This window comes from Eulemur rufifrons, chromosome 18 (assembly GCF_041146395.1).
Source record: "Eulemur rufifrons isolate Redbay chromosome 18, OSU_ERuf_1, whole genome shotgun sequence".
Classification (NCBI taxonomy): Eukaryota; Metazoa; Chordata; class Mammalia; order Primates; family Lemuridae; genus Eulemur; species Eulemur rufifrons.
The window spans coordinates 62229999-62254123 of record NC_091000.1 but is presented as its reverse complement, the minus strand read 5'-3'; the positions used below and the strand labels follow the sequence as shown (position 1 = coordinate 62254123).

The 24125-nt window shown below is 37.9% G+C and overlaps 1 protein-coding gene across 1 annotated transcript in view; it reads right to left on the bottom strand.

Moving 5' to 3' along the window:
- Positions 1–24125, bottom strand: part of LOC138398812 (uncharacterized) — a 235789-nt gene that overhangs the window by 39371 nt on the left and 172293 nt on the right. The window contains 1 exon segment of the mRNA XM_069493272.1: positions 20205–20329. Coding sequence (XP_069349373.1) covers positions 20205–20329 — 125 coding nt within the window.

Sequence of the window (24125 nt, the reverse complement as noted above, 5' to 3'; positions counted from 1 at the left end):
ACCAATAACAAGCAATGAGATGAAGCAGTAATAAAAAACCTTTCAACAACAACAAAAAGCCCCAGACCAGATGGATTCACAGCCAAATTTTACCAGACCTAGAAAGAAGAGCCAGTATTTATACTGCAAAAATTATTCCATAACATCAAGGAGGGAATCCTCCCCAACTCATTATATCAAGGCAGTATCACCTTGATACCAAAGTCAGGAAAGGACACACAAAAAACGGAAATTACAGACCAATATCCATTATGAATATAGTTGCAAAAATCCTCAACAAAATACTAGCAAGCCAAATTCAATAGCACATCAAAAAATTCATCCACCATGACAAAGCGGGCTTCATCCCAGAGATGCAAGGATGATTCAACATACATAAATCCATAAATTTGATTCACCACATAAACAGAAGCAAAAACAAAGACCATATGATCATCTCAATAGAGTCACAAAAAGCATTCAACAAAATCTGCACCTTTCATAATAAAAACCCTCAAAAAATAAGGGTTAAAGCCTTTCATGATAAAAACCCTCAACAAATTATAATCTCAAGATTATTAAAGATATATATGACAAACCCACAGCCAACATCATACTGAATGTGGAAAATTTGAAAGCATACCCACTCAGAACAAGAACAAGACAAGGGTTCCCACCATCACCACTTCTATTCAACATAGTGCTGGAAGTCTTAGCCAGAGCAATCAGGCAAGAGAAAGAAATAAAGGGTATCCACATTGGGAAAGAGGAGGTCAAACTATTGCTTTTTGCTGATGATATGATTGTCTCTCTAGAAAACCCCAAAGATTCCAAGAGATGCCTAGCATCGATAAAGAAATTCCATAAAATCTCAGGTTATGAAATCAATGTACACAAATCAGTAGCATTCCTGTACACTGATTATAGTCAAGCTGAGAGTCAAATCAAAGACTCAGTACCATTCACAATTGCTACAAAGAAAATAAAATACCTAGGAATATACTTATCTAAGATGAAAGATCTCTACAACAAGAACTACAAAACACTAAGGAAGAAATTGTAAAGGACACAACAAATGGAAAAACATATCATGCTCACGGATCAGTAGAATCAACGTTTTTAAAATGTCCATAGTATCCAACGTGATTTACAGATTCAATGCATCCCCATCAAAATACCAATGTCATATTTCATAGACCCAGGAAAAATAATTCTATGCTTCATTTGGAACCAGAAAAGAGTCTGAATAGCTGAAGCAACCTTAAGCAAAAAGAACATATCTGGAGGCATCACACTACCAGACTTCAAACTATGCTATAAGACTATAGTAACCAAAACAGCATGGTATTGGCATAAAAATAGAGACATAAACCAATGGAACAGAGAACCCATTTATAATACCATCCACATACAGCCAACTGATCTTTGACAAAGCAATCCACAATATACACTGGGGAAAAGAAGCCCTATTCAATAAATGGTGCTGGGAAAATTGTATAGCCACATGCAGGAGATTGAAACAGGATCCACATCTCTCACCATTCACAAAAATTCATTCAAGATGTGTAAAACATTTAATTTTAAGGCATGAAACCATAAGAACTCTAGAAGAAAATATTGGAGAAACTGTTCTAGCTATCACCCTAGGCAAAGAATTTATGAAGACAACCCCAATGGCAATCACAGCAACAAAAACAAATAAATCAGACTTGATTAAATTAAAAAAGCTTCTGCACAACTAAGGAAATAATCAACAGAGCAAATAAACAACATAAATAATGGGGGAAAATATTTTCAAGCTATGCATCCAATAAAGGGCTAATAACCAGAATCTACAAAGAATTCAAGCAAATAAGCAAGAAAAAAACAACCCCATTAAAATGTGGGCAAAAGACATGAACAGAAGCTTTTCAAAAGATATACAAATGGCCAATAAACATATGAAAAAATGCTCAATATCTCTAATCATTAGGAAAATGCAAATTAAAACCACAATGAGATATCGCCTTACTCCCCTCAGAATGGCCTTTATTAAAAAGTTCAAAAACAATAGATGCTGGCACTGATGCAGAGAGAAATGCTTACACACTGTTGGTGGGACTGCAAACTAGTACAACCTCTATGGAAAATGGTATGGAGATTGCTCAAAGAACTGAAAGTAGGCCCACCATTCAATATAGCAATCCCACTACCGGGTATTTACCCAAAGGAAAAGAAGTCATTTTATCAAAAAGACACCTACATGCAAATGTTTACTGGAGCACAATTCACAATTACAAAGATGTGGAATCAACCCAAGTGCCCATCAATTCATGAGTGGATTAACAAAATGTGGTATATGTATACCATGGAATACTATGTAGCCACAAAGAAGGATGAATTAAGGCCTTTTGCAACAATTTAGATGGAACTGGAGACTATCAACCAAGCTAAGTATCTAAAGAATTGAAAAACAAATACCACATGTACTTGCTATTAAATTGGAACTAACTGTTGAGCATACATGTGCACAGAGGGAAGTAAAACTCAGCAGAAATCAAGCACAGGGGGAGAGGGGGAAAAGGAATGGGCAAAAATCTATCTAATGGGTACAATAAACACTATCTGGGTGATGGGTACACTTATAACCCTGACTCAAGCATAACAAAATTGATACATATAACCAAAAACATATGTACCCCCATAATATTTCCCCCTTTAATCAATTGGACAGCAAAATTCAAATGAACTCAACCAACTGCAAAGGGAATAGGGATTCTTCTGTGTATCTAGAAAGAGAGAACTAGTTATGGGGGGAAGGGCAGAGTAATGTCTACCAAAACCATAAATGATATTTTGGTATATTTTAGTTCATCAGTGAAAATAGTTTACATGAATTTTTGGGTTCCTAAAAAATGAAAACTACATTTTTGTCCATACTCGAGTTCTTCCAAAGCATCTGTGTAAAGTTGTGTATTGTTAGGGATACATTTCTAATCACTATTGGAGTGACTAGATAAGAAGATGGTGAAGGATATTGAAATTAAGATGCAAGAATCAATAATTAATTGATCAAAATGATATTTAATGAATCCTTACTGCTTGAGAGAGATAAATGCATAAATAAGTTAGATGAATACATACATACATATGTACATAGGGTAAACAGAGCAATAAATAGATTGGTTTTTGATGTGGAATTTTAATGAGTCAAACTGACACTAATAATTTGAAAAACAGAATCACAGATTTTAATAGTAGAAAGAACTTTTTAACTGTCAACATTTCCCAAAATGTATTGGATGGCTTTGAAAGACAGTAGATAGCCCATCCCTGAATGTATTTACGTAGATTTCATGACAACCCAGCAGGAGGGGGTCAGTGAGCGTCAGATTTTAAGGAGGGAGGAATATGTCAGAAAGGAGGGGCAGAGCAATGAAAGGAGGCCTTATGGTATATTCCTGGAAAATTTCCCTAAAATCTCATACACAGGAAGTATTTAAAATCAAAAGATATTAAAACCTTAAATAATCTCATGTTTACTATTTGTTCCATGTTATTTAAGAAGTCAGTTGAATTTAAGGTAAACATACATTTGTCTCTTCGAAGGCAGGTTTACACTATAATTGATGTCAATTGTTTTTCTTCCCAGGAATTTTCTAAGCATTCTGCATCTTTTCAACAAGATACACTAGGTTAACACACCACTGACATATTTCAGAACTTTTTATGTACCATCAGCACATTTAAGACCCTTACATTCTTGTTCATGTTTGGAGATATGGGGGAGTCACCCCCGTATGTTGAGAACGCCTACTGAATTAATGATTCTGAAATCATATAAGCTATTGCCATATTACAATTTGAGTAAGACAAAATCCAAAGCAGTTTAGGTAACATAAAATACTGAATAATCATGAAAATTAGTGGATTGTGAAATGAATGACCACCTACCGTCACCGATGAAGCTGGCCCAAGACTCTTCAGTTTATTAAAGAAGGCATAAAGTATATGAGAGTGAAAGAATTTACAACGTCTGAAGCTCAAAATACACCCACTCAATTGTTTTCTTGATGCTGTTTGCAAACTATTACAACAGCGCATTATCTATTTTACTGGTCATTTGAGTTTTTGCATCAAATAAATCCCTACATTGCTTCATGCCCAGCTTTGCCCTTTCATCATTTAAATCATGTAGCTTGAATTTGGACTCACTCATAATCTGAAGCTCCTGGATATTTAAATCTTATCGCTGATGTCATGTTAGGTTTCCAGACAGTTGGCTAAATTAATTCTATTCACCTCATTCTCCATCTCCCCAACTGAATCAGTGTGGTATCTATGGAGAAGAAGCTCCTGCACCACACTGTGCTCATTTTCCAAATCGTACTGAACTAAAAAGCAACTAGTTATATGCTATGCTTTGGTGGATCCCAGACAACATGAAAGGATTCTAATATTATGTGTCCAGAATATCAGACACCGTGTAAACCTGCTAAATACTGAATGAAAGAACACACACCTGCTCCTCGGTGCGTGTGAGGGTCCACCACACCAGCACCACATTTATGCAGGTTAATTGCCTCAGTAAGACTGCCTTCAGCTATGAGCAACGGCATGCTCATCCAAGAGTACCGAACAATAGTGCATTTAATTATCTCATGTAAAAGAAACTTTCAAATAGGTAGAGGAAGGTGACAAGCAGTGGGTTAACACAGCCAAGTGCTGCATTGATTTCTCTCCCATTTTATTCCTCTTATCATGCAAGGTGTCTTCAGAAGCTTCCAGCGTCATATCCTTATAGCAATGACCCAAGTGGGAAGGAAAGAAAGGGTGGAAAATAGGGGTTCTTTTTGCTTGCTTTCCTTCTGAAAGGAAGGAAGCCCAAGCTGGTATCCTCTCACATCTCACTGGCCAGGACTGGGTCCATGACCACCCATAGTGCATGATAGGCCGGAACGTGTCTATCACGTGCAATCACTGGATGCACCATCCCCAGTAAGAACGGCGGGGAGAGGGTGGCCACTGGGGTGCAGCCAGCAGCGTCCCACACCACACATAACTGCTGTCAAACAAAAGGGAAGTCAGAGGGGTCGAAGCCTTAAATTACCCTAGTAGATGTCAACCGTCACTCAATTCTACATTGTTATTTCACTTACGTAGGCATAGATGAGGAAAAAGGTGATGCCATTTTTTCATCAATCTAGGAATTTAGAGGTCTCTGCAGTCCAGGAAATGAGAACATTTATCAGAGCCATTATGGCTTCACAGGAATATAGACATAAAAAATAATAATGACCGGGGAGAAACCCTGTTAGAGAATAGCTTTTAAAATGAGTTTATGGAGCACCAAGAGTGGTATAAAAAGTAGACACAAAACTTAAAACCAAAAGAGGAAATTATATTCCTAAAAACAGAACCAACATAAACCTGCATAGGAGATGATATGGGTCGGAGAAGGGGCCACAGAGGAAAATGGTATTTTGTGGCCACGTGATCAGGGCACAGAGAAAGTAAGGTGATAATAAAAAGTCTTCTGAGAGGAAGAAGGGAGCTTACGGAATGCAGCAGTTGGGCCACGGGGGATCAACCAGGGACATGGGCCATTTCAGCCTCCGGCCCACACAGGGAAGAAGCAGATGCAAACGTCAACGAAAGGCAAAGCGGACTGAAATCTTCCTCATGCTGTAGTTTTCATTAGGGCACCAGTAGACAAGCAGTTACCCTGTGCTGCGAGGACCAGCAGCCTGTCCACTGTCTTCCCGCACGGCAGACAGACGCAGACCCAAGGAGCAGGCCCCACGGTCCCTGCCTTGGTGTGCGTGCTCTGTGTGACCCCTACCCCGGTGTGTGGGTGACACCTGTGACTTACTTTTGGCTGATAGAAAATGCTAAAGGTGCCTGACCCCCAAAATAAAATGTGGTATATGTATACCATGGAATACTACTCAATTACAAAAAACAATGGTGATCTAGCACCTCTTATATTTTCCTGGATAGAGCTTGAGCCCATCCTTCAAAGTGAGGTATCACAAGAATGGAAAAATAAGCACCACATATACTCACCATCAAATTGGTGCTAACTGATCAACACTAAGGTGCTCACAGGGTAGTAATATTCACTGGGTGCTGGGGGTGGTGTGGGTAAACTCACAACTAAGGGATGTGGAGCGCACCATATGGGGGAGGGGCACGCCTCTAGCCCTGGCTTAGGTGAGGCAAAGTCATTACTTGTAACCAAAATGTTTGTAACTTATAATATCCTGAAATTAAAAAAAAGCAGAAAATGGCAAAGGTGAAGAGATTCTGCAGAAGTAATTAGATCCCTAATCAGTTGGTTTTGAAATCAAATGAGAGACTACTATGGGTGGTCCTGACTTAACAATAAAAGCCTTTCAAAGAGAGACTGGCCTTCCCTGAGGTAAGAGACTCTCCTGTGGTCTTTGTGAAGCAAGTGGCCACAGAGAAGAAGTTCACATTGCATGGGACCACAGATGACCTCTGGAAACTACGGACAGTCTTCTGGCCATAGCCAGCAAAAAGCTCAAACTCTCCGTCATACGGCGCAAGGAAATAAATTCTGCCAACAACCTGAATGAGCGTGAAGCGGATTCCTCCCCAGTTAAGCCTCCAGATGAAAACACAGCCCCACTAAAACCTTCATTACAGCCTCGTAAGACCCTGGGCAGAGGACCCCCAGACTCCCGACCCATGCAAACTGTGAGGTTTTAAAAATGTGTGTTATTTTAAGCTGCCAATTTTGTGTAATTTGTTATATAGCAACAAAAAACTAACAATCATGTTTACTCCTCTGATATTGTTTTTCCACCATTGACATCTACTTTCATGCTGAAGATCTCTTAGTTACTACCAAATTCTTTGTTTCCCCAAAATAAACAGGTCATTATTTTAATAGTTACAATATAGGCTGGAGAACAGAGAGTTGTGGAGAACATTAGAAAGGAGGCAGCCTGAGCTAGCATAATAGCAAACATTTATTGAGTCTTTGCTATATGCTATGAGCATTAACACTATTCCAATTTTTACATACGTATTTAAATTCATTAAAATGGAGCAGATGCTACTAGCATCATTTTACAGATAAAGAGACTGAGGTACGAAGAGTTTGAGAAACTTGTCTAAGTTTACTCACCCATGAATTTGTAAAGCTAAATTGACTTTAGGTTTTATGCTCCCAGAGCCTGTACTCTTAGCCACTAAGATTAATTCCTTCTAACACAAATATATGGCCATGTTTTAGCTACACCTTTTGAGATAAAGACATCAGTCAATAAATACCTATTTGTAGGCGATCATTAATAAATTACTATCAGGAACAGACCTCCGTAGGTATGTTGCTCTGACGAACCATTCTAGGGCTGACTTAGCATCTCTCCTCCATGGCATCCCATTCTCACCCTACATCCAGCCAGCTGTGGCACATGCCAGTAGAGTATACTTGAAGACGTTCTATTTTAAAAGCTGCAGAATGCACCAGCGAATGTCTGCATATGAATCTGAGGCTGGTTAGGGAAGTGCCATGCTATATGGAAAGAGAAGAGAGGTACTGATTGAGTGTTGATAAATAAACCCCCTATTCTCTCTGGACTTCAGGCATATAATCAGAAAAACTAGGATAATAGTATCACAAAGCTGTTGTGAATACCAAAGAAATGGTATGAGAGAGATACTTATGAACAGTAATATTATGCACAAATAGATTTGCTTAACTTAGTGTTAGAGAAGTTAACACAGAACATTACTTTCACTGTATTGTGCAGAAAATTCTAAAGAAATGAAAGAAAGCTTCTTAGCATAAGAATTTTATATTTAAGATTCACTTGATAAATAAGAAAACAATACTACTTGTCTACCAAAGATCAAGAATGTTTTATTCTGGTCATAGCACAGATGCAGCGTGGAAATTGAAATTTGGGTTGGTTGTTTTGAGATAACTCTGCCATTTTCTGACCTGTTAGTTTTGAGGATATGTTTCACAGCAAAAAGAAATATTACATTTTGAGGTAATTATAACTACCTTGTCTGTTAGCTGAGATTGCATATATGTATCTATTTAACCCCTATAAAGGGGGCATGAAATGAAAGGATCATGGGTGTATCATGAGAGCCCTTTCCAAAAGGCAACATTTATTTTCAAGTGTTTAGATTGCCGAGACAAAGATTTCTCTCCAACGTACAATTCATCAACCTCCTTACTCACTGTAAAATCAATCTGTTCTGTTTGTATGACATAAACAACAAGTCATTTCTCAGGAATGAGGCAGACCATATGTGAAGGTGTTTTAGAAAAGCACAACAGGGAATACACCAGTCAAAGAAGCATCTGCATTTTATTTTAATGTCAAATCACATGTGTGTTATAAAAAGGAAAGTGTATCATTTTTATTAAAGAATAACTTTCCTGTTGCATTGTGTACAGTTAACCCATACCTAAGCAATGCATTCAGGTTAGCCACATAAATCACTGGCCAAGAACACAAAAGGATTTGTATGGCCAGCAACGTGTGTTTTGCAAACGTTTTGGATCTGCCTATTCCCTATCCCTGTGGCAGGAGGAAACTAGCATTAATTCACTATTTGCATTTTCCCAAGAATCAGCACTTTCTCATCAACGTATTGATAAATATCAAAGCAGCTTGCAATTGATGGAAACAGGAAACTATAAAAAGACCAGCAGAGTTCTAGGGAGAATTTATTTTTTATAATTGGGACGGGATGAAGATTGGAAGGAAGTGGGTTCTATGTCGTTTCCACTACTTATCAGCTGAATGACCTAAGGCAAGTCACTCAACTTCTGCAGGTCTCAGCTTTATACTTGTATGAACTGACAGGGCTGAACTAAGTAATCCCCAAGATCCCTTTCTGCTCTAAAAGTGTGTGATTCTCTGGTTGCTTCCCCACGTGGTCACATTTGAATAGTAATGGAAACATTTTAAGATCGTCTTGTTACCAAGGCTTCTCCCCAGTTGGGAGTTAGGTACCTCTGAAAACTATGTTAACTTCTTTAAACCACTGTAGTGATATCTACAGTTTTGAAGCAGTTGCTAGTGGAACTTCCAGAGGTACTTAACACACAATCTGGCTTACTTCTTTGTAGAAATCACTATACAAAGATTAAGGTACCACATTAGCAAGCAGGGGACCCAATTCACTCCACAGGCAATAAGATTATATAGTTCTGTTTACACAGGCAAATGAGTGGTTATTTATGTAATTAACTGAATGGACATTGTTCACTTTCTCTCTGAGGTCCTTCCTCTCATAGAGAAAAAAAATTAAATTAAAGCTTCCCAGTGGACAGTATCTTTTTTGACCTGAAATACATGTTCTCATATACGCATATCATTTACCCCTGTAGGCTCATATATATCATATAGTTTCTGGGACTTACCTTTTCATTTGTTTTCCTTTCTGTAGAGCAGAATACACACATGTCACCTACTTACATCTACTATTTAAAAATGGGCTAGAAATGGTAAATATTAACAATTGGTGGTCAAGAAAGTACGGCTGGTGAAACTGTCGCCTTGGCCACAGGGAGCAGTAAACTGACATCATTCCAAGAGCTTGGAGAGGAGAAGGAATTTCTGAGTAACAAAATATATTAATAAAAGCTCAGGAAAAGGCTTGGGTGGCCTGGTTCACATCATACACCCACTGCTGGGCCAATCACAGTGGTCTTGGGAACATGGCATACATCACAGCCAACCCCGTGAACTATGTATTTGTGGGGGTGCAGTGGGGGAGATCTGTTATTAAAAAACAGGGGGAGTAAAGAAACTTTGTGAAAAGAAACACTTTCACAGGAAGAAACAATAGCCGCCACAGTCTGGTTCAGAATGTCTTAAGTCAGTCTCAAATTTTACACCATTGGTCTTTTCTCCAAAACTTTCTTCTGGAAATACCAATATTCTTATTTTAAGCTTATTTTTATACATTGTTTCAAAAAGTATTTATTAAGTACTTGCAATGTACAAAGGTAGTAAGAAATACCTAGGAGATCTCATATTATCTAAAATATAAGCCAAAGATAGTCAAACTATTACACAAGCATATATATCAAAGGAAAAAAATGTAAACACCATGTGTGCAGATCTGGCAGCCCAGTAAAGAGAACTGTGACACAGACTCTACCAAGGATGACGCCGAGGACTGTCACCTATGATTACCTGATGCTGCCGGCAACAGGCCAACTAGGGTAAGATGTATAGGAATAGAGTCTCATTTACACACTCAAAGCAACTTAATTGAGTACCTTTCTGGTTGAGAAAAAAAGTACAACAGTCTTAAAATTACATTTTAAAAGCATTTCTTGGAAGCCATGGACAAGATAAAGGTACATTTGACTAGCTAAAGTTCTTATACATTGGGAAAAAAATTAGAACCTGTGATTTACTGAAGCTCTCACAATCTGTCAAATTCACCAAAACTGACATGTTCAAATGAAGCACTGGACCAAGAGGGAGGAGTTAGTTTGGGTGTGAGACAGAGCACGTAAGATAGAGAGAAAGAAAACACAGACATTTAAACTTGCTGCACTGGAGAAAATAACTTCCCACCCAACAACATATGTATCTTTGAAGCTGGGTAGTACAGTATTCTGTGTTAAATGCATTTTATGGGGATTCAGAGAGGATTTAGGTAAAGGTTGCCCCAATAAATGATTTACCAGCTCTAATAAAACATCAAGGAAATTGTTCAGATTGTATCTCAGACCATTTAAAACAGAAGTTTATAGAGGTTTCAGCAGCCCCCATATCCTCAACCCTGGTTTAAAAAGAAATGTGCATAGTGGTTAATTATCCCATATCACCACCCTTTTTTTGTTTAATGGTAGCAATTTCAAGAGAAAGAAGAGATTTGAAGTCAATAAATAAGTATGATAGCCAAGGGGACTGGACGTGGGGGAGAGAAAAAGAGACAGAGAGACATATAGAGATAAGTATTAATATTTCCTGATCAAATAAGTACCAGGTACTCTAGGGCTAGGGCCTGGAGACCCAAAAGTGACCAAACCAGAAGGATTCCTGCCTGTAGCTTTTGCCTGGTGGGAGGAAACAGAAATGAGCAAATAAATATGAAAGATTTCAAATTGTGGTAAGTACTTTAAAGGAAACAAACAGGGTGATGTGAAAGTAAATAAGCAGAATAGAGGTGGGTCCTACTTTAGGCAGGAGAGTCAGGAAAGGCCTCTCTGTGGAGGCAAAATGGAGCTCAGACCTGCAATACGCACAGCCAGCCTCATCGCTAAGAGCTGAGGAACATTCCAAATAAAGGGGACGTTAAGTGCAAAGGTACTGATGTCAGCAAGTGCTCGGTGTGTTTGAAAAACAGAAAGGAAGGCAGATGTGAAAAGTAAGAAATCATCTCACAGTGACCTGTGCCCTCTGTTTCAACCTTTGGAAAGACATTTCCTTGAAACATATTATTATTAATGTTAATAATGATAGTTGCCTTTATTAAGAATCTACATGTTCTAATCACTGTGCAGGCTATCCCTTAGGCTCACTATCTCTCAACATTCACAATAACCATCAAATCCCACAATATAGGAATTATTATTGCAGTTTGACACAAGAAAAAACAGCCTCAGAAAGTTCATGGTACTAACTGATCAACACTGAGGTGCTCACGTGGTAGTGATACTCATTGGGTGCCAGTCAAGTAAGAGGGTGGGGGATGGGGGGTAAGGGGGTCAGGAGGCAAACCCATAGCTAGGGGAAATGGGGCGCACTGTATGGGAGAGGGACACGCTTGTAGCCCTGGCCTGAGCAAGGCAAATGCATTTCATGTAACCAAAATGTTTGTACCACCATAATATCCTGAATTTAAAAAAAAAAGAATGTTAAACAAATCATTGAAGATTACACAGCAGTGACAGAAATGGAATTCATACCCACGTCGATCTATCTACAAAGCCTACACCTTTTAGTTTCTTTTAACTTGTTTGTTTTGCTCAACAAATATTTGTTGAACCCTATCCTAGGAGCTGTGCCAAAATGTGGCAGACTGTGTTTCCAAGGATGGCCACACGGTATTTTCCATTCCAACCTGATTTTTCTACAATGTCACTTTTTTACTCCCACATCCAGAGGTGAAGTCTATTCCTCCTATGACTGGCCCTGTGACTTATTTTGATCAAAAGTTTTTTCATGATGTTTCCTGCCTGAATTCCCAGCCCTCAGAATTGTGAGCAAATAAAATGGTTGTTTCAAAACACTAAGCCTTCCGTTGATTCAGTATGCATCAATAGATGACCAAAATTCATAAAAAGCCCAGCCTAGTGAGGGAGACAAGCATATAAATATCTTAAAAATAATTTGAGAGTCCCCATGTTCATCACAGAATTATTCACAATAGTTAAGATGTGGAATCAAACTAAGTGTTCATTGATAGATGAATGGATAAAGAAGATACAGTACATAAACACACTACGATACTATTCAGTCTTTAAAAAAAAAAAGAGAGAGAAAATCTTGTCATTTGTTACAACATAGTTGAGCCTGGAGAACATTATGTTAACTGAAATAAGCCAGGAACAGAAAGATAAATACTGCATGATCTCACTTAAGTGGAAAATCTAAAAAAGTCAAACTACTAGAAGCAGAGAGTAGAATGTGATTACCAGAGGCTGAGCGATGAGGAGGTTTGGAAGTTGTTGGTCAAAGCGTACAAAATTTCTGATAGATAAGAGGATTAAGCTCAAGTGATCTATTGTACAACACGGTGACTACAGTTAATAAAAATATACTTTGTACTTAGAAATTGCTGAGTAGGCTTTAAGTGTTCCCACTACAAAAAATAAGTGAGGGAGGTAATTCATGTGTTAAATATTAATAGCTTGATTTAGTCATTGCACAATGTGTGTATATATATATGTCATAAATATATATAATTTTTATTTGTCAATTAAAAAATAAGGCATGTTAAAAATTTTAAAATAATGTGAGGGGTGTCATGAGAGAACAGTGGAGAAGCATCTAAGTCAATGTCAAGCAAGGATGAGCAAACTTTTTGGGGATAGACTCAGATAGTAAATATTTTAGGCTTTGTGGGCTACATTAATTTTGCCCCAATGGCTCAATTCTGCCATTGTGGGGGAAAACAGCCAAAGACAATGAGTAACCAAATGGATGTGACTGAGTTCCAATTAAACGTTATTTACAGAGAGGGAGGGCAGGGTTTGGCCCCAGGAGCTGTCGTTGTCAGTTTCTGGCGTGATTTGGAGCCTCAGGGTAAGCCTACTGCAGCAGTGTAATGCTTGAGAGTTGTATCTTAAAGGATCAGTCAGGAAGATGGCAGACCAGAGACACCAGCTGCCAGATAGTCTCATAAAGAAGAAAAAGTTTTAGATGAAAAAGAATAAACAAACAAACAAACAAACAAATACAGATCAGGTACAACTCCAAGGTAAACATGGAAGAACCTACCAGAGACTCCATGGGAAGAAGTTGTGGAGCAGAACAGGAAGGAGCAAGGTATCAGCACAGATAAACCCCCTAGGGGCCCGGAGTCCAGTGAGAAGGGTAGGTGGAGTAGTTTGTTTCTTTCCTCCTCACATCTCTCATGGACAGTGGATTCCTGAGCTGCTGGAGGGAACTTCTGCCCACATGACCCCAAGGCCAAAGTCAATATGAAGGAGGAACTCATGCAAGCCTTAAGGCAAAAACATCAGGTAACTTACAAGGAAAACCCATCAAGCTAACTGCAGACCTCTCAACTGAGACCTTATAAGCAAGAGGGATTGGGGCCCCATCTTCAGTTTTCTGCCAGAAAATTGCCAGCCTAGAATTTTGTATCCTGCAAAACTAAGTTTCTTACATGAGGGAAAAATAAAGACTTTTTCAGATAAACAAACACTATGGGAACTTGTCAAGACCAGACCTGCCCTGAAGGAAATACTGAGATCTGCATTATACGTCAATCAGCACAATAGAAATCCACCAGTGTAAAATTACCCAAATGCTAAACCTCAGAGCCCGTATAAAATAATGGCTCAAGAGGTAAAATAAAGCAACAAAATTCAACTCAACAGGATGAACAGAAAAGCATCTCACTTATAAATCCTTTCAATAAATGTGAACGGCTGGAATTTCCCACTCAAGAGACATAGGCTAGCTGATTGGATTAAAAAAAAAAAATACAAGCCAAGTATCTGCTGTCTACAAGAAACATATCTAACCCACAAGGACTCATTGAGACTCAAGGTGAAAGGATGTAAAAAAATATTCCATGCAAATTGAATCAAAAGAAAGCATGTGTAGCCATTCTCATATCAGATAACATAGACTTCAGATCAACAATAGTAAAGACAAACAGCATCATTATATAATGGCAAAGAAAGAAATTATATCAAGAAGACATAATAATTCAAAATATTTAGGTACCTAACACAGGTATGCCCAGATTCATAAAGCAAACTCTACTAGATCTAAACAAAGAGATAAACAGCAACATTGTAATTCCTGGGGAATTCAACACTCGACTGACAGAACTGGACAGATCCTCTAAGTAGAAATTTTTTTTTTTTTTTTTTTTTGAGACAGAGTCTCGCTTTGTTGCCCAGGCTAGAGTGAGTGCCATGGCGTCAGCCTAGCTCACAGCAACCTCAAACTCCTGGGCTCAAGCGATCCTCCTGCCTCAGCCTCCCAAGTAGCTGGGACTACAGGCATGTGCCACCATGCCTGGCTAATTTTTTCTATATATATGTTTAGTTGTCCAGCTAATTTCTTTCTATTTTTAGTAGAGACGGGGTCTCGCTCTTGCTCAGGCTGGTCTCAAACTCCTGACCTTGAGCGATCCACCTGCCTCGGCCTCCCAGAGTGCTAGGATTACAGGCATGAGCCACCGCGCCCGGCCAGAAAATTAATAAAGAAACACTGGACTTAAATGAGACTCTAGAGCAAATGGCCCTAACAGACATTTACAAAATGTTCTACCTCAAAACTACCAAATATACATTCTTCTCATGAACACATGGAACATTCTCTAGGATAGATCACATCTTAGGCCACAAAATATGTCTCAACAAATTCAAAAAAATAGAAATGACACCATGTGTCTTCTCAGACCACAGTGGAATTAAATTAGAAATCTACTCCAACAGACATACTCAATGCTACACAAAGTTATGGAAATTAAACAACCTGTTGCTGAGTGATTATTGGGGCAAGGAGGAAATTAAGGTGGAGATAAAAACGTTGCTCAAACTAAATGATAAAGGAGATACAAGTTATCAAAATCTGTGGGATTCAGCAAAAGCAGTCCTAAGAGGAAAATTCATAGCCTTTAAAGTCTACCTAAAAAAGACAGAAAGATCACAAATCAACAACCTAATGAATCATCTCAAGGAACTAGAAAAGGAAGTGTAAACCAAACTTAAACCCAGCAGAAGAAAAGAAATATCTAAAGTCAGAGCACAACTAACTGAAATGGAAAATAAACAAATAAACAAAAATACAGAAGATTAATAAAACAAAAAGGTAGTTCTCTGAAAAGATAAACAAGATTGATAGACCTTTCACAGATTACCCAGAAACAGAAAAGAAAGGACCCAAATAAGCTCAATCAAAAATGAAAAAGGAGATATTACAATTGATACCACAGAAATATAAAATATCATCTGTGAATACTATATAAATCTTTATGCACATAAACTTGAATACATTGAGGAAATGGAAAAATTTGTGGAAACATACAACCTCCCAAGGCTCAATTGGGAAGAAATAGAACTCCTCAACAAACCAATTATGAGCAATGAAATTTTTTTTTTTTTTTTTTTTTTTGAGACAGAGTCTCACTCTGTTGCCCGGGCTAGAGTGAGTGCCGTGGCGTCAGCCTAGCTCACAGCAACCTCAAACTCCTGGGCTCAAGCGATCCTCCTGTCTCAGCCTCCCGAGTAGCTGGGACTACAGGCATGCACCACCATGCCCGGCTAATTTTTTCGATATATATTTTTAGCTGTCCATATAATTTCTTTCTATTTTTAGTAGAGATGGGGTCTCGCTCTTGCTCAGGCTGGTCTCGAACTCCTGAGCTCAAATGATCCGCCCACCTCGGCCTCCCAGAGTGCTAGGATTACAGGCGTGAGCCACCGCGCCCGGCCTGAGCAATGAAATTGAAGCAGAAAAAAAAAAAAATCTTCCAACAAAAAAACAGTCCCAGACCTGATGGTTTCACAGTTGAATTTTATCAGACCTACAAAGAGGAATTAGCATCCATACAGAAGAAATTATTTCATAACTTTAAGAAGGAAGGAATCCTCCCCAACTCATTCTACAAAGCCAGTATCACCTTGATATCAAAGCTAGGAAAGGATACAACAAAAAAAGAAAACTATACACAAATATCCCTCATGAATATAGATGCAAAACTTCTCAATAAAATTCTAGCAAACTAAATTCGGCAGCACATCAAAAAAATAATCCTCCACGACCAATTGGGCTTCATCCCAGGGATGCAAAGATGATTCAACATACATAAATCCATAAATGCGATTCACCACATAAACAGAAGCAAAAACAAAGACCATATTATAATCTCAATAGATGCAAAACATGCATTCAACAAAATTCAGCACCCTTTTATGACAAAAACTCTTTAAAAATAGTGATAGATGGAATATGGCTCAAAATTATAAAAGCCATATATGGAAAACCCACAGCCAACACCATACTGAATGGGGAAAAGTTTAAAGCATTCCCACTTAGAACTGGAACAAGACAAGGGTGCCCACTGTCACCACTTCTATTCAACATAGTGCTGGAAGTCCTAGCCCGAGCAATCAGGTAAAAGAAGGAAATCAAGGGTATCCAAATGGGGAAAGAGAAGGCCAAATTATTGCTTTGTATTGATGATATGATCTTCTATCTAGAAAACCCCAAAGATTCTGCCAAGAGATTCCTGGAATTGATAAATTTAGCAAAGTCTCAGGTTACAAAATCAATGTACACAGATCAGTAGCATTCTTATACACCAGCAATAGTCAAGCTGAGAATCAAATCAAAGACTCAATACCTTTCACAATAGCTATAAATAAAATAAAATACCTACAAATATATTTAACCAAGAAAGTAAAAGACCTCAGAAAGAGAACTGAGAATCACTGAGGAAGGAAACTCCAGATGATATAAACTAATGGACAAATATAACATGCTCATGGGTTGGCAGCATCAACATTGTTAAAATGTCCATACTACCTATTTTTTGCAGATCTAGAAAAAAATTATTCTATATTTTGTTTGGAACCAGAAAAGAGCCTGAATAGCCAAAGCAACCTTATACAAAAGGAACAAATCTGGAGGCATCACTTTACCAAACTTCCATCTATACTACAAGGCTGTAGTAACCAAAATACTATGGTACTGGCACAAAAATAGAAACATAAACCAATGGAACAGAACAGAGAACCCAGATATAAAACCATCATCATATTGCCATCTGATCTTTGACAAAGTAGACAGCAATTATACACTGGGGAAAAGAATCCCTATTTAATAAATGGTGCTGGGAAAATTAGATAGCCATGTGTAGAAGATTGAAACAGGATCCATATCTCTCACCACTCACAAAAATTAATTCAAGATGGATCACATTCTTAAATCTAAGATGTGAAACCATAAGAACTGTAAAAGAAATGTTGGAAAAACTTTTCTAGATATCAGCCTAGGCAAAGAATTTATGAAGAAGACCCCCAAGGGCAATCACAGCAACAGCAAAAATAAATAAATGGGACTTGATTAAAGTAAAAAGCTTCTGCACACCCAAGGAAACAATAAACAGAGCAAATAGACAACTTACAGAACAGGAGAAAATATTTGCATGGTATACATCTGAGAAAAAGCTAATAACAAGAATCTACAAAAAAACTCAAGCAAATTAGCAAGAAAAAGTCAAATAACCCCATTAAAAAGTGTGCAAAAGACATGAGCAGAAATAAGCTTTTCAAAAGAAGATAGATAAATGGCCAATAAACATGAAAAAAATGCTTAACATCACTAATCATCAGAGAAATGCAAATGAAAACCACAATGAGATATCACCTAACCCCAGTGAGAATGGCTTTTATCAAAAAGTCCCAGAACAACAGATGTTGGCATGGATGCAGAGAGATAAGAACACTTATACGCTGTTGGAAGGACTGCAAACTAGTGCAACCTCTATTGAAAATAGTATGGAGATTTCCCAAAGAACTAAAAGTAGACCTACCATTTGATACAGCAATCCCAGTACTAGGTATTTTCCCAGAGGAAAAAAAAGTCATTTTATCAAAAAGATACCTGCACTAGAATGTTTATTGCAGCACAATTCACAATTGCAAAGATGTGGAATCAATCCAAGTGCCCATCAATTCATAAGTGGATTAACAAAATGTGGTATATGTATACCATGGAGTACTACGCAGCCATAAAAAATGAATTAATACCTTTTGCAACAATCTGGATGGAACCAGAAATTATCCTAAGTGAAATATCTAAGAAATGGAAAAACAAACACCACATATACTCACTATTAAATTGGAACCTACCCATCAGCACTCATGTGCACACATGGAAGTAAAACTCAACGGAAATCATGCAAGTGGGAGGGCACAGGAGGAAAGGAATGAAATCACACCTAACGGGTATACTATGCACTATCTGGGTGATAGGCACACATATAACCTTGACTCAAGCAGTACAAAAGCAATTCATGTAACCAAAACGTTTGTACCCCCGTAGTATTCTTATTTTTTTAAAAAAGGATCAATCAGAAACCGAAGCTCTGGGTTTTCAGAAACCTTTCAGCCTTTAACTTAATGTTTATAATAACAACAGAATTTTGACACTGCACATTCCGGACTCTGAAAGGCCAGTCCTGAAGAGCAACAGGGAGCTGAATCATCAGAGAAAGCCTGGAAAATGGAGAGAATGAAGGAGCCTGAAGGAGCCAGGCAGCCTGAGGCTTAATGGAGTTTTTTCTCCAGTCCTGGTGAACCTCAAATAGGGATCAAGAACTTTGCGTGCAGCCAGCAGAAGCTCCAGCCCTCTCCTCTACACACCATAGTAAGCACCTGGTACTTCTGTTCTGGCAGTTATTTTATCAAAGTCAATCTGATGTGTACATATCACCCTCCCCTTAGAGAATATCACAAACTGAGAGTTTCTGAAGAACAGGGAGCATGTCTTTTTCTTAGTTGAAAATAGCATCTATCATGTATTTTTTCTTGGGTTTCTCTTTTCTGCCTGATGCTTCTTAGTCACAGACCTGTTTCTCTTCAGGAAATAACTCACTGTTCAGCCTGGAAATCACACTCCAGCTGCTGCAAGAAGCATTGGTGAAAACATGTAGAGCTCTAAGTGACAACTGGTAGAAGTTGTAAAAAATGTAACTGGAAAAAAGAAATTTGAGCTGATAGCATGTCCTCCACATGATGGTTTCAAGATAGAAGAGTGAGAGCAAATTTTTTGAGAATCAGTCACGGCACAGAAAAATGCCCAGTGGGAAAACCATTGTGGGACTAGATCTTGGGGTGGGCAGGGAGGCGGAGGGTAGGGATGGATGACTTTGACTAGCTACTGTTGCTTCTTTCCTAGGTCACTCCCTGTCACATGGCCACTGTCATTCCTCCCACCACCATGGAGGGACAGCAGCATTGCAAAATCCTGTACTCCTTACCTCTGAGAGGCTCCATTGCTCACTCTTTTATGGCTTTTTTCATGTTTGTTATATGTGATTTCACATAAACAGACCCATATACACACCACCGGGTAGAAAGAGCAATAATTATGACCTGCTTAGATCTTAAGTGAACTAAGGGTTCCAGCATGTATCAACTGCAGCTACCCCTACCCAGCCCCAATTCCATCTCCGGCTTCTGCCCACATCAAATTGTCACAATTTCTTCACTGAAGTCTTCTACCCAAGACTTGGTGCAAACTTTTCCTAAGAACCCTTTTCGATTCTCCAGCAAATTTGGCCATCATCTTCTCCATTCATACACATGGCACTTTGTGCAATTTAAAAAAAAAAAATACCATTATTACAACACCTTGGTGTTTTTAAACATTGTATCCCTCATTGAACTATGAACTTTCCCATGTCAGGGTATATATCCTATAGCCTATAATAGGCATACAATCAATATTTGTTGAATAAATAAATAATAAAAGAATAGACCAAATAAAGGCTTGCTGGAGTCAATGAATTTTAAATTGAAAATAAAAGGACAGGATATGAGCACTCACCAAACTGAAAATCGGTGTTTCTCTAGTTCCTCCAAGTAAGACATATCCCGTGAATAAACTCCAGGGTCTCCAGTTCTCCAAATAGTTGATTTTTCCTTAGCAGAATGATCAGTCAGGTTATCCCTCTTGTCAGAGAAATTAAAAAATGAAAAATGAAAAAATGAAGTATTTTATTAATAGCAGATAGAAGGTTCACCTGGTTCAGTGACATTTTCCTCAGAATGACTTATAGAATAATTGATCATGAAGATGCATCATGAGCACAATTTTTACATTGAAATTACTGTATCAGACTCCAGATTCTCTCAGTAAATTCTTATGTCCATCATGGCAGAGACAATGGTGTGTTCACTTTTGTATTATCTCATATAGAACAGCTTCTGTAAATTGAGTTGGAATGAAAACACATGCATAACTATGGTTATGGCATTCGTGTTTAATCAGGACTTTTGGTTTCAAGTAAAAGAAGTGGAGCTTGAACTGGCTCTCAGAAAAAGGGAATGTGAAGGAAGGTTTGAACAACCAGCCTGTGGAGAAAGCAGAGAGGCAGCTGGACTTCAGGAACACAAGAACCAAGGACTGGAAGGGTACCAGGACTCTCTTCACCTCTGTTCTGTGCTTCAGCAGGTCACTTCATTCTGGCATTGTCACCAATAGCTCCTGAGCCTATAGCCTATGACTACCAACAGCATAAATTTAAGTTCAGGACTTATATAATGTCTGTGCAGCTAATTTACTAGAACTTGAGAGGATTATGTGAGCCATGATGATACATCCAGAAGACAGACTGAGCCTGTAGTTCAACCAAGGATTCTTGGGAGCCCCACTATGGTAGGGAGTGGGGAGTGGGAACAGCTAACTAACCTAGCAGGGCTTTTCCTCCCTCCCTCACCAAAACAGTTCAATTTTTGCCTGTTTGATATATTGGGATCTCCTGTAAAAATGCTACTAACAAAAAGTAATTTGAAAATTGCTAGTCTGGAGAAGTAGAAAATTAGGCATGACTTGCATTTACAAGATAGTCGTGTTAAAACCCTTCTTTCCTTTTCTTTAGATTCTTCTCAAATGTTTTTAATCAGTATTTGTAAGAGGCCAGTTAGTTGAAATTCACTGATATCAGTTCATGTAAGTTTCAGAATGACTATGGAAACCACACTCCAAATTGCAAAATGCAATTGCAATTGCAAAATGTTGCTTTGAGTTGGCAAGTTCTGGTAAGGAAGAAAACCTTAGAGTAAAACTCAGGTGAAGTAGATATGTCATCAAATCCCTGGAGAACTCAAGAAGGCTAATTTCTTTCATTATGAAATTAATTGATTTGATTACCTTAAGAATAAAATCCAGTTATGGAAGTCATCAATTTAAAAATGCCTTTCATTGTGGCCCTTTTATCTTTCTTAGCTTCTGTAGCTCCTATACCAATAAAAGTATTTTTGATCAGATTTTTCAATGTTCGTATTTTTAATCACTCCATTCATAAGTAAATTAAAGAGTACTTGAAACTCTTGAAAAAATAGGAGAGCTTTTAATTGTCCCAACTAAATATATTGACTGACACGCTTTGCCAGACTGCTGAAAATATGCCTTTCTAGCTATTTAAATTTGTAATTTAATGGCATTTCTTTATGAGTTGCTTAGATATTTTATTCAGTCTCACTTGACAGAAATTTGAAATGGCTACCAACAACTACACTGTAGATTTGGTTTCCCCACTAAAACTTTTGATTTGTTAAAGTAAAGGTGTTTCACAATAGAGTGCATTAAATTGCTTTCTATTTGGTTAATTTATGAATATCTGCACTGTTTCTTCAAACTAAATTCATGGTGGAAATAGGATGTAGCACATTTCTTTGTATCTTTCACAGCACCTAACACAGTAGCTGCTCAAGAAATAGCTATTAGGTCATTTCATTAAGTACTTACATTACAAGAACAACAGTAGACATTATCTCTGGTTGCAAAGTCATAAAGAGTAACATCTGTGAATTCTATAAATTGCAAAAATTATCTGAACCTTGATATTTTCTTTTTTTTTTTTTTTGTTTTTTTTTTTTACTCCCCTTCCCGTTGATATTTTCTTTAAGGAATATCTAAATTAATGCACTAAAATATTCCTCAAATGAGTTTTTTGTGAGATATAAAATCATGGAAACTAGTTCATTTCCAAAGAAATGAATGAAAAAAGGAATAAAAATCCAAAGAAAGAAGAGTTTTGATTTCAAAAAGGAGGTAAATTTGTGCAGAGAAATTCCCAGGTGAGTACCAGGGAGTGTGAGTCTGTTACATGGAGATGCGCTAATAATCTAAACAATCCACCAAGCACAAAGTTATATCTTAAATCTATGCCTAAAAAATAATGCTTTACAATATTGTAACATTCAAAAGACAGCAAACATATGCCCTACCCCATTACAACTGTAAGTCCCATCTGTATCCTGAAACCAAAGAACATGATCATGAAAAAAATAAAAAGATGGAGAAAGATAAATTGAATATCTATACTTTACAGGATAAATTGGTGGTGCAAATTTGTTCGAGAACGTCACATTGTATATACATTATATGTATGGTTACTCATATCCTGACCCACTACAGTAGTCAAGAACAAATAAATATTTAAACATAAATTGCTAAAGTTCAGACTCTGATTTTCAACTTCATGAACTGAAAATTTGGTTTCTGGATATTGCCATTCAAACACAACATTGGCTAGGAAACAATGCATGAGCACTCTTCTAAACCCAACATATATTGAGAGGCAAAAAATGTTTTTAAAGAATTTTGAAAACCTAAAATATAGAGTGTTACGGTGAAAAGGGTAGTCAGGGGATGGTCAGAAGATACATTCAAGTCTTCTTACTACTTCATGAATTTAGATGGATTATTTAAATTCTACAAATTGAAGAGTTTTAATTTGAAAATTGGAGATAGTGTTTATCCTACACAGATAGCAAGATTCTTACGAAGACAACCTCAGATTTGTACCTGTGTGTGTGTGTGTGTATATATATATATATATATATACACACACACATGTATATAAAATAAAATATATGTACTTATATAATTCTTCTGGGATGAAAGGATAGCACTTCAATGCTTTAGAATATTAAGGTTAAAGTAGTATCTGGTACAGTAGCTGGTACAGCATAGATGATCAAATGAATATTTAACACCAATTCTTGTGTATCTATTATGACATTTGTATGAAGTTACCATGTAGAAAATCTTATAGGAACTAAGTCTCAAAGTTGTCCAAGCTCATGGACATATAGGCCTATTTAATTGTGTCACATCATACACAGCAAAGCTCAGGGGCCCTATATAGAGTTTAGAGGTTTTTGCCCCTTTGCCATAATTCCTTTCATGAACCAGTCAATTGGTTCTTGGAGAATGGTGAGGTTGTAGGGACCTGTAACAGGGTAAGTCTTTGTGTGTAGAGAGAGCTTGCAGTTCACAGGCAGTGACACCAGCACAGTGGAAAAGCATTTTGGTGACAGCACAGTTAAGCTCCACTTAGCAACAGCATTTCTTCCTCAAACCCCTTCCAGGGTCTTTGTGAGGGTCTCTGGCAAGAACTGTTCACCTGCCCATCTGGCCAGATGAAGGGCAAAGGGATTGTTTTCATCAAAAGAGAGAGCCTTAGAAAGAGGAAACAGTGAATAAAGGGCTGAATCCAGAGGATTACAAATGCTTTTGAACTGCCCTGGGAAGATCAGAAGTGAGCAGCCATGGAAGCTTTAACACCGGCCCGAGTGATGCTCACAGTTTTTTAAGAAGGCAGGGGAGGAAGGTTTGTGGGGGAGACACTTTGCTAAGAGGCTTGTGTTAATAAGATCATAGAACTGTAAGTCATAGGTAACCACAACAAATACCAGGTGCATCTGAAATATCAAAGCAAATAAACAGAGCACCAGGTTC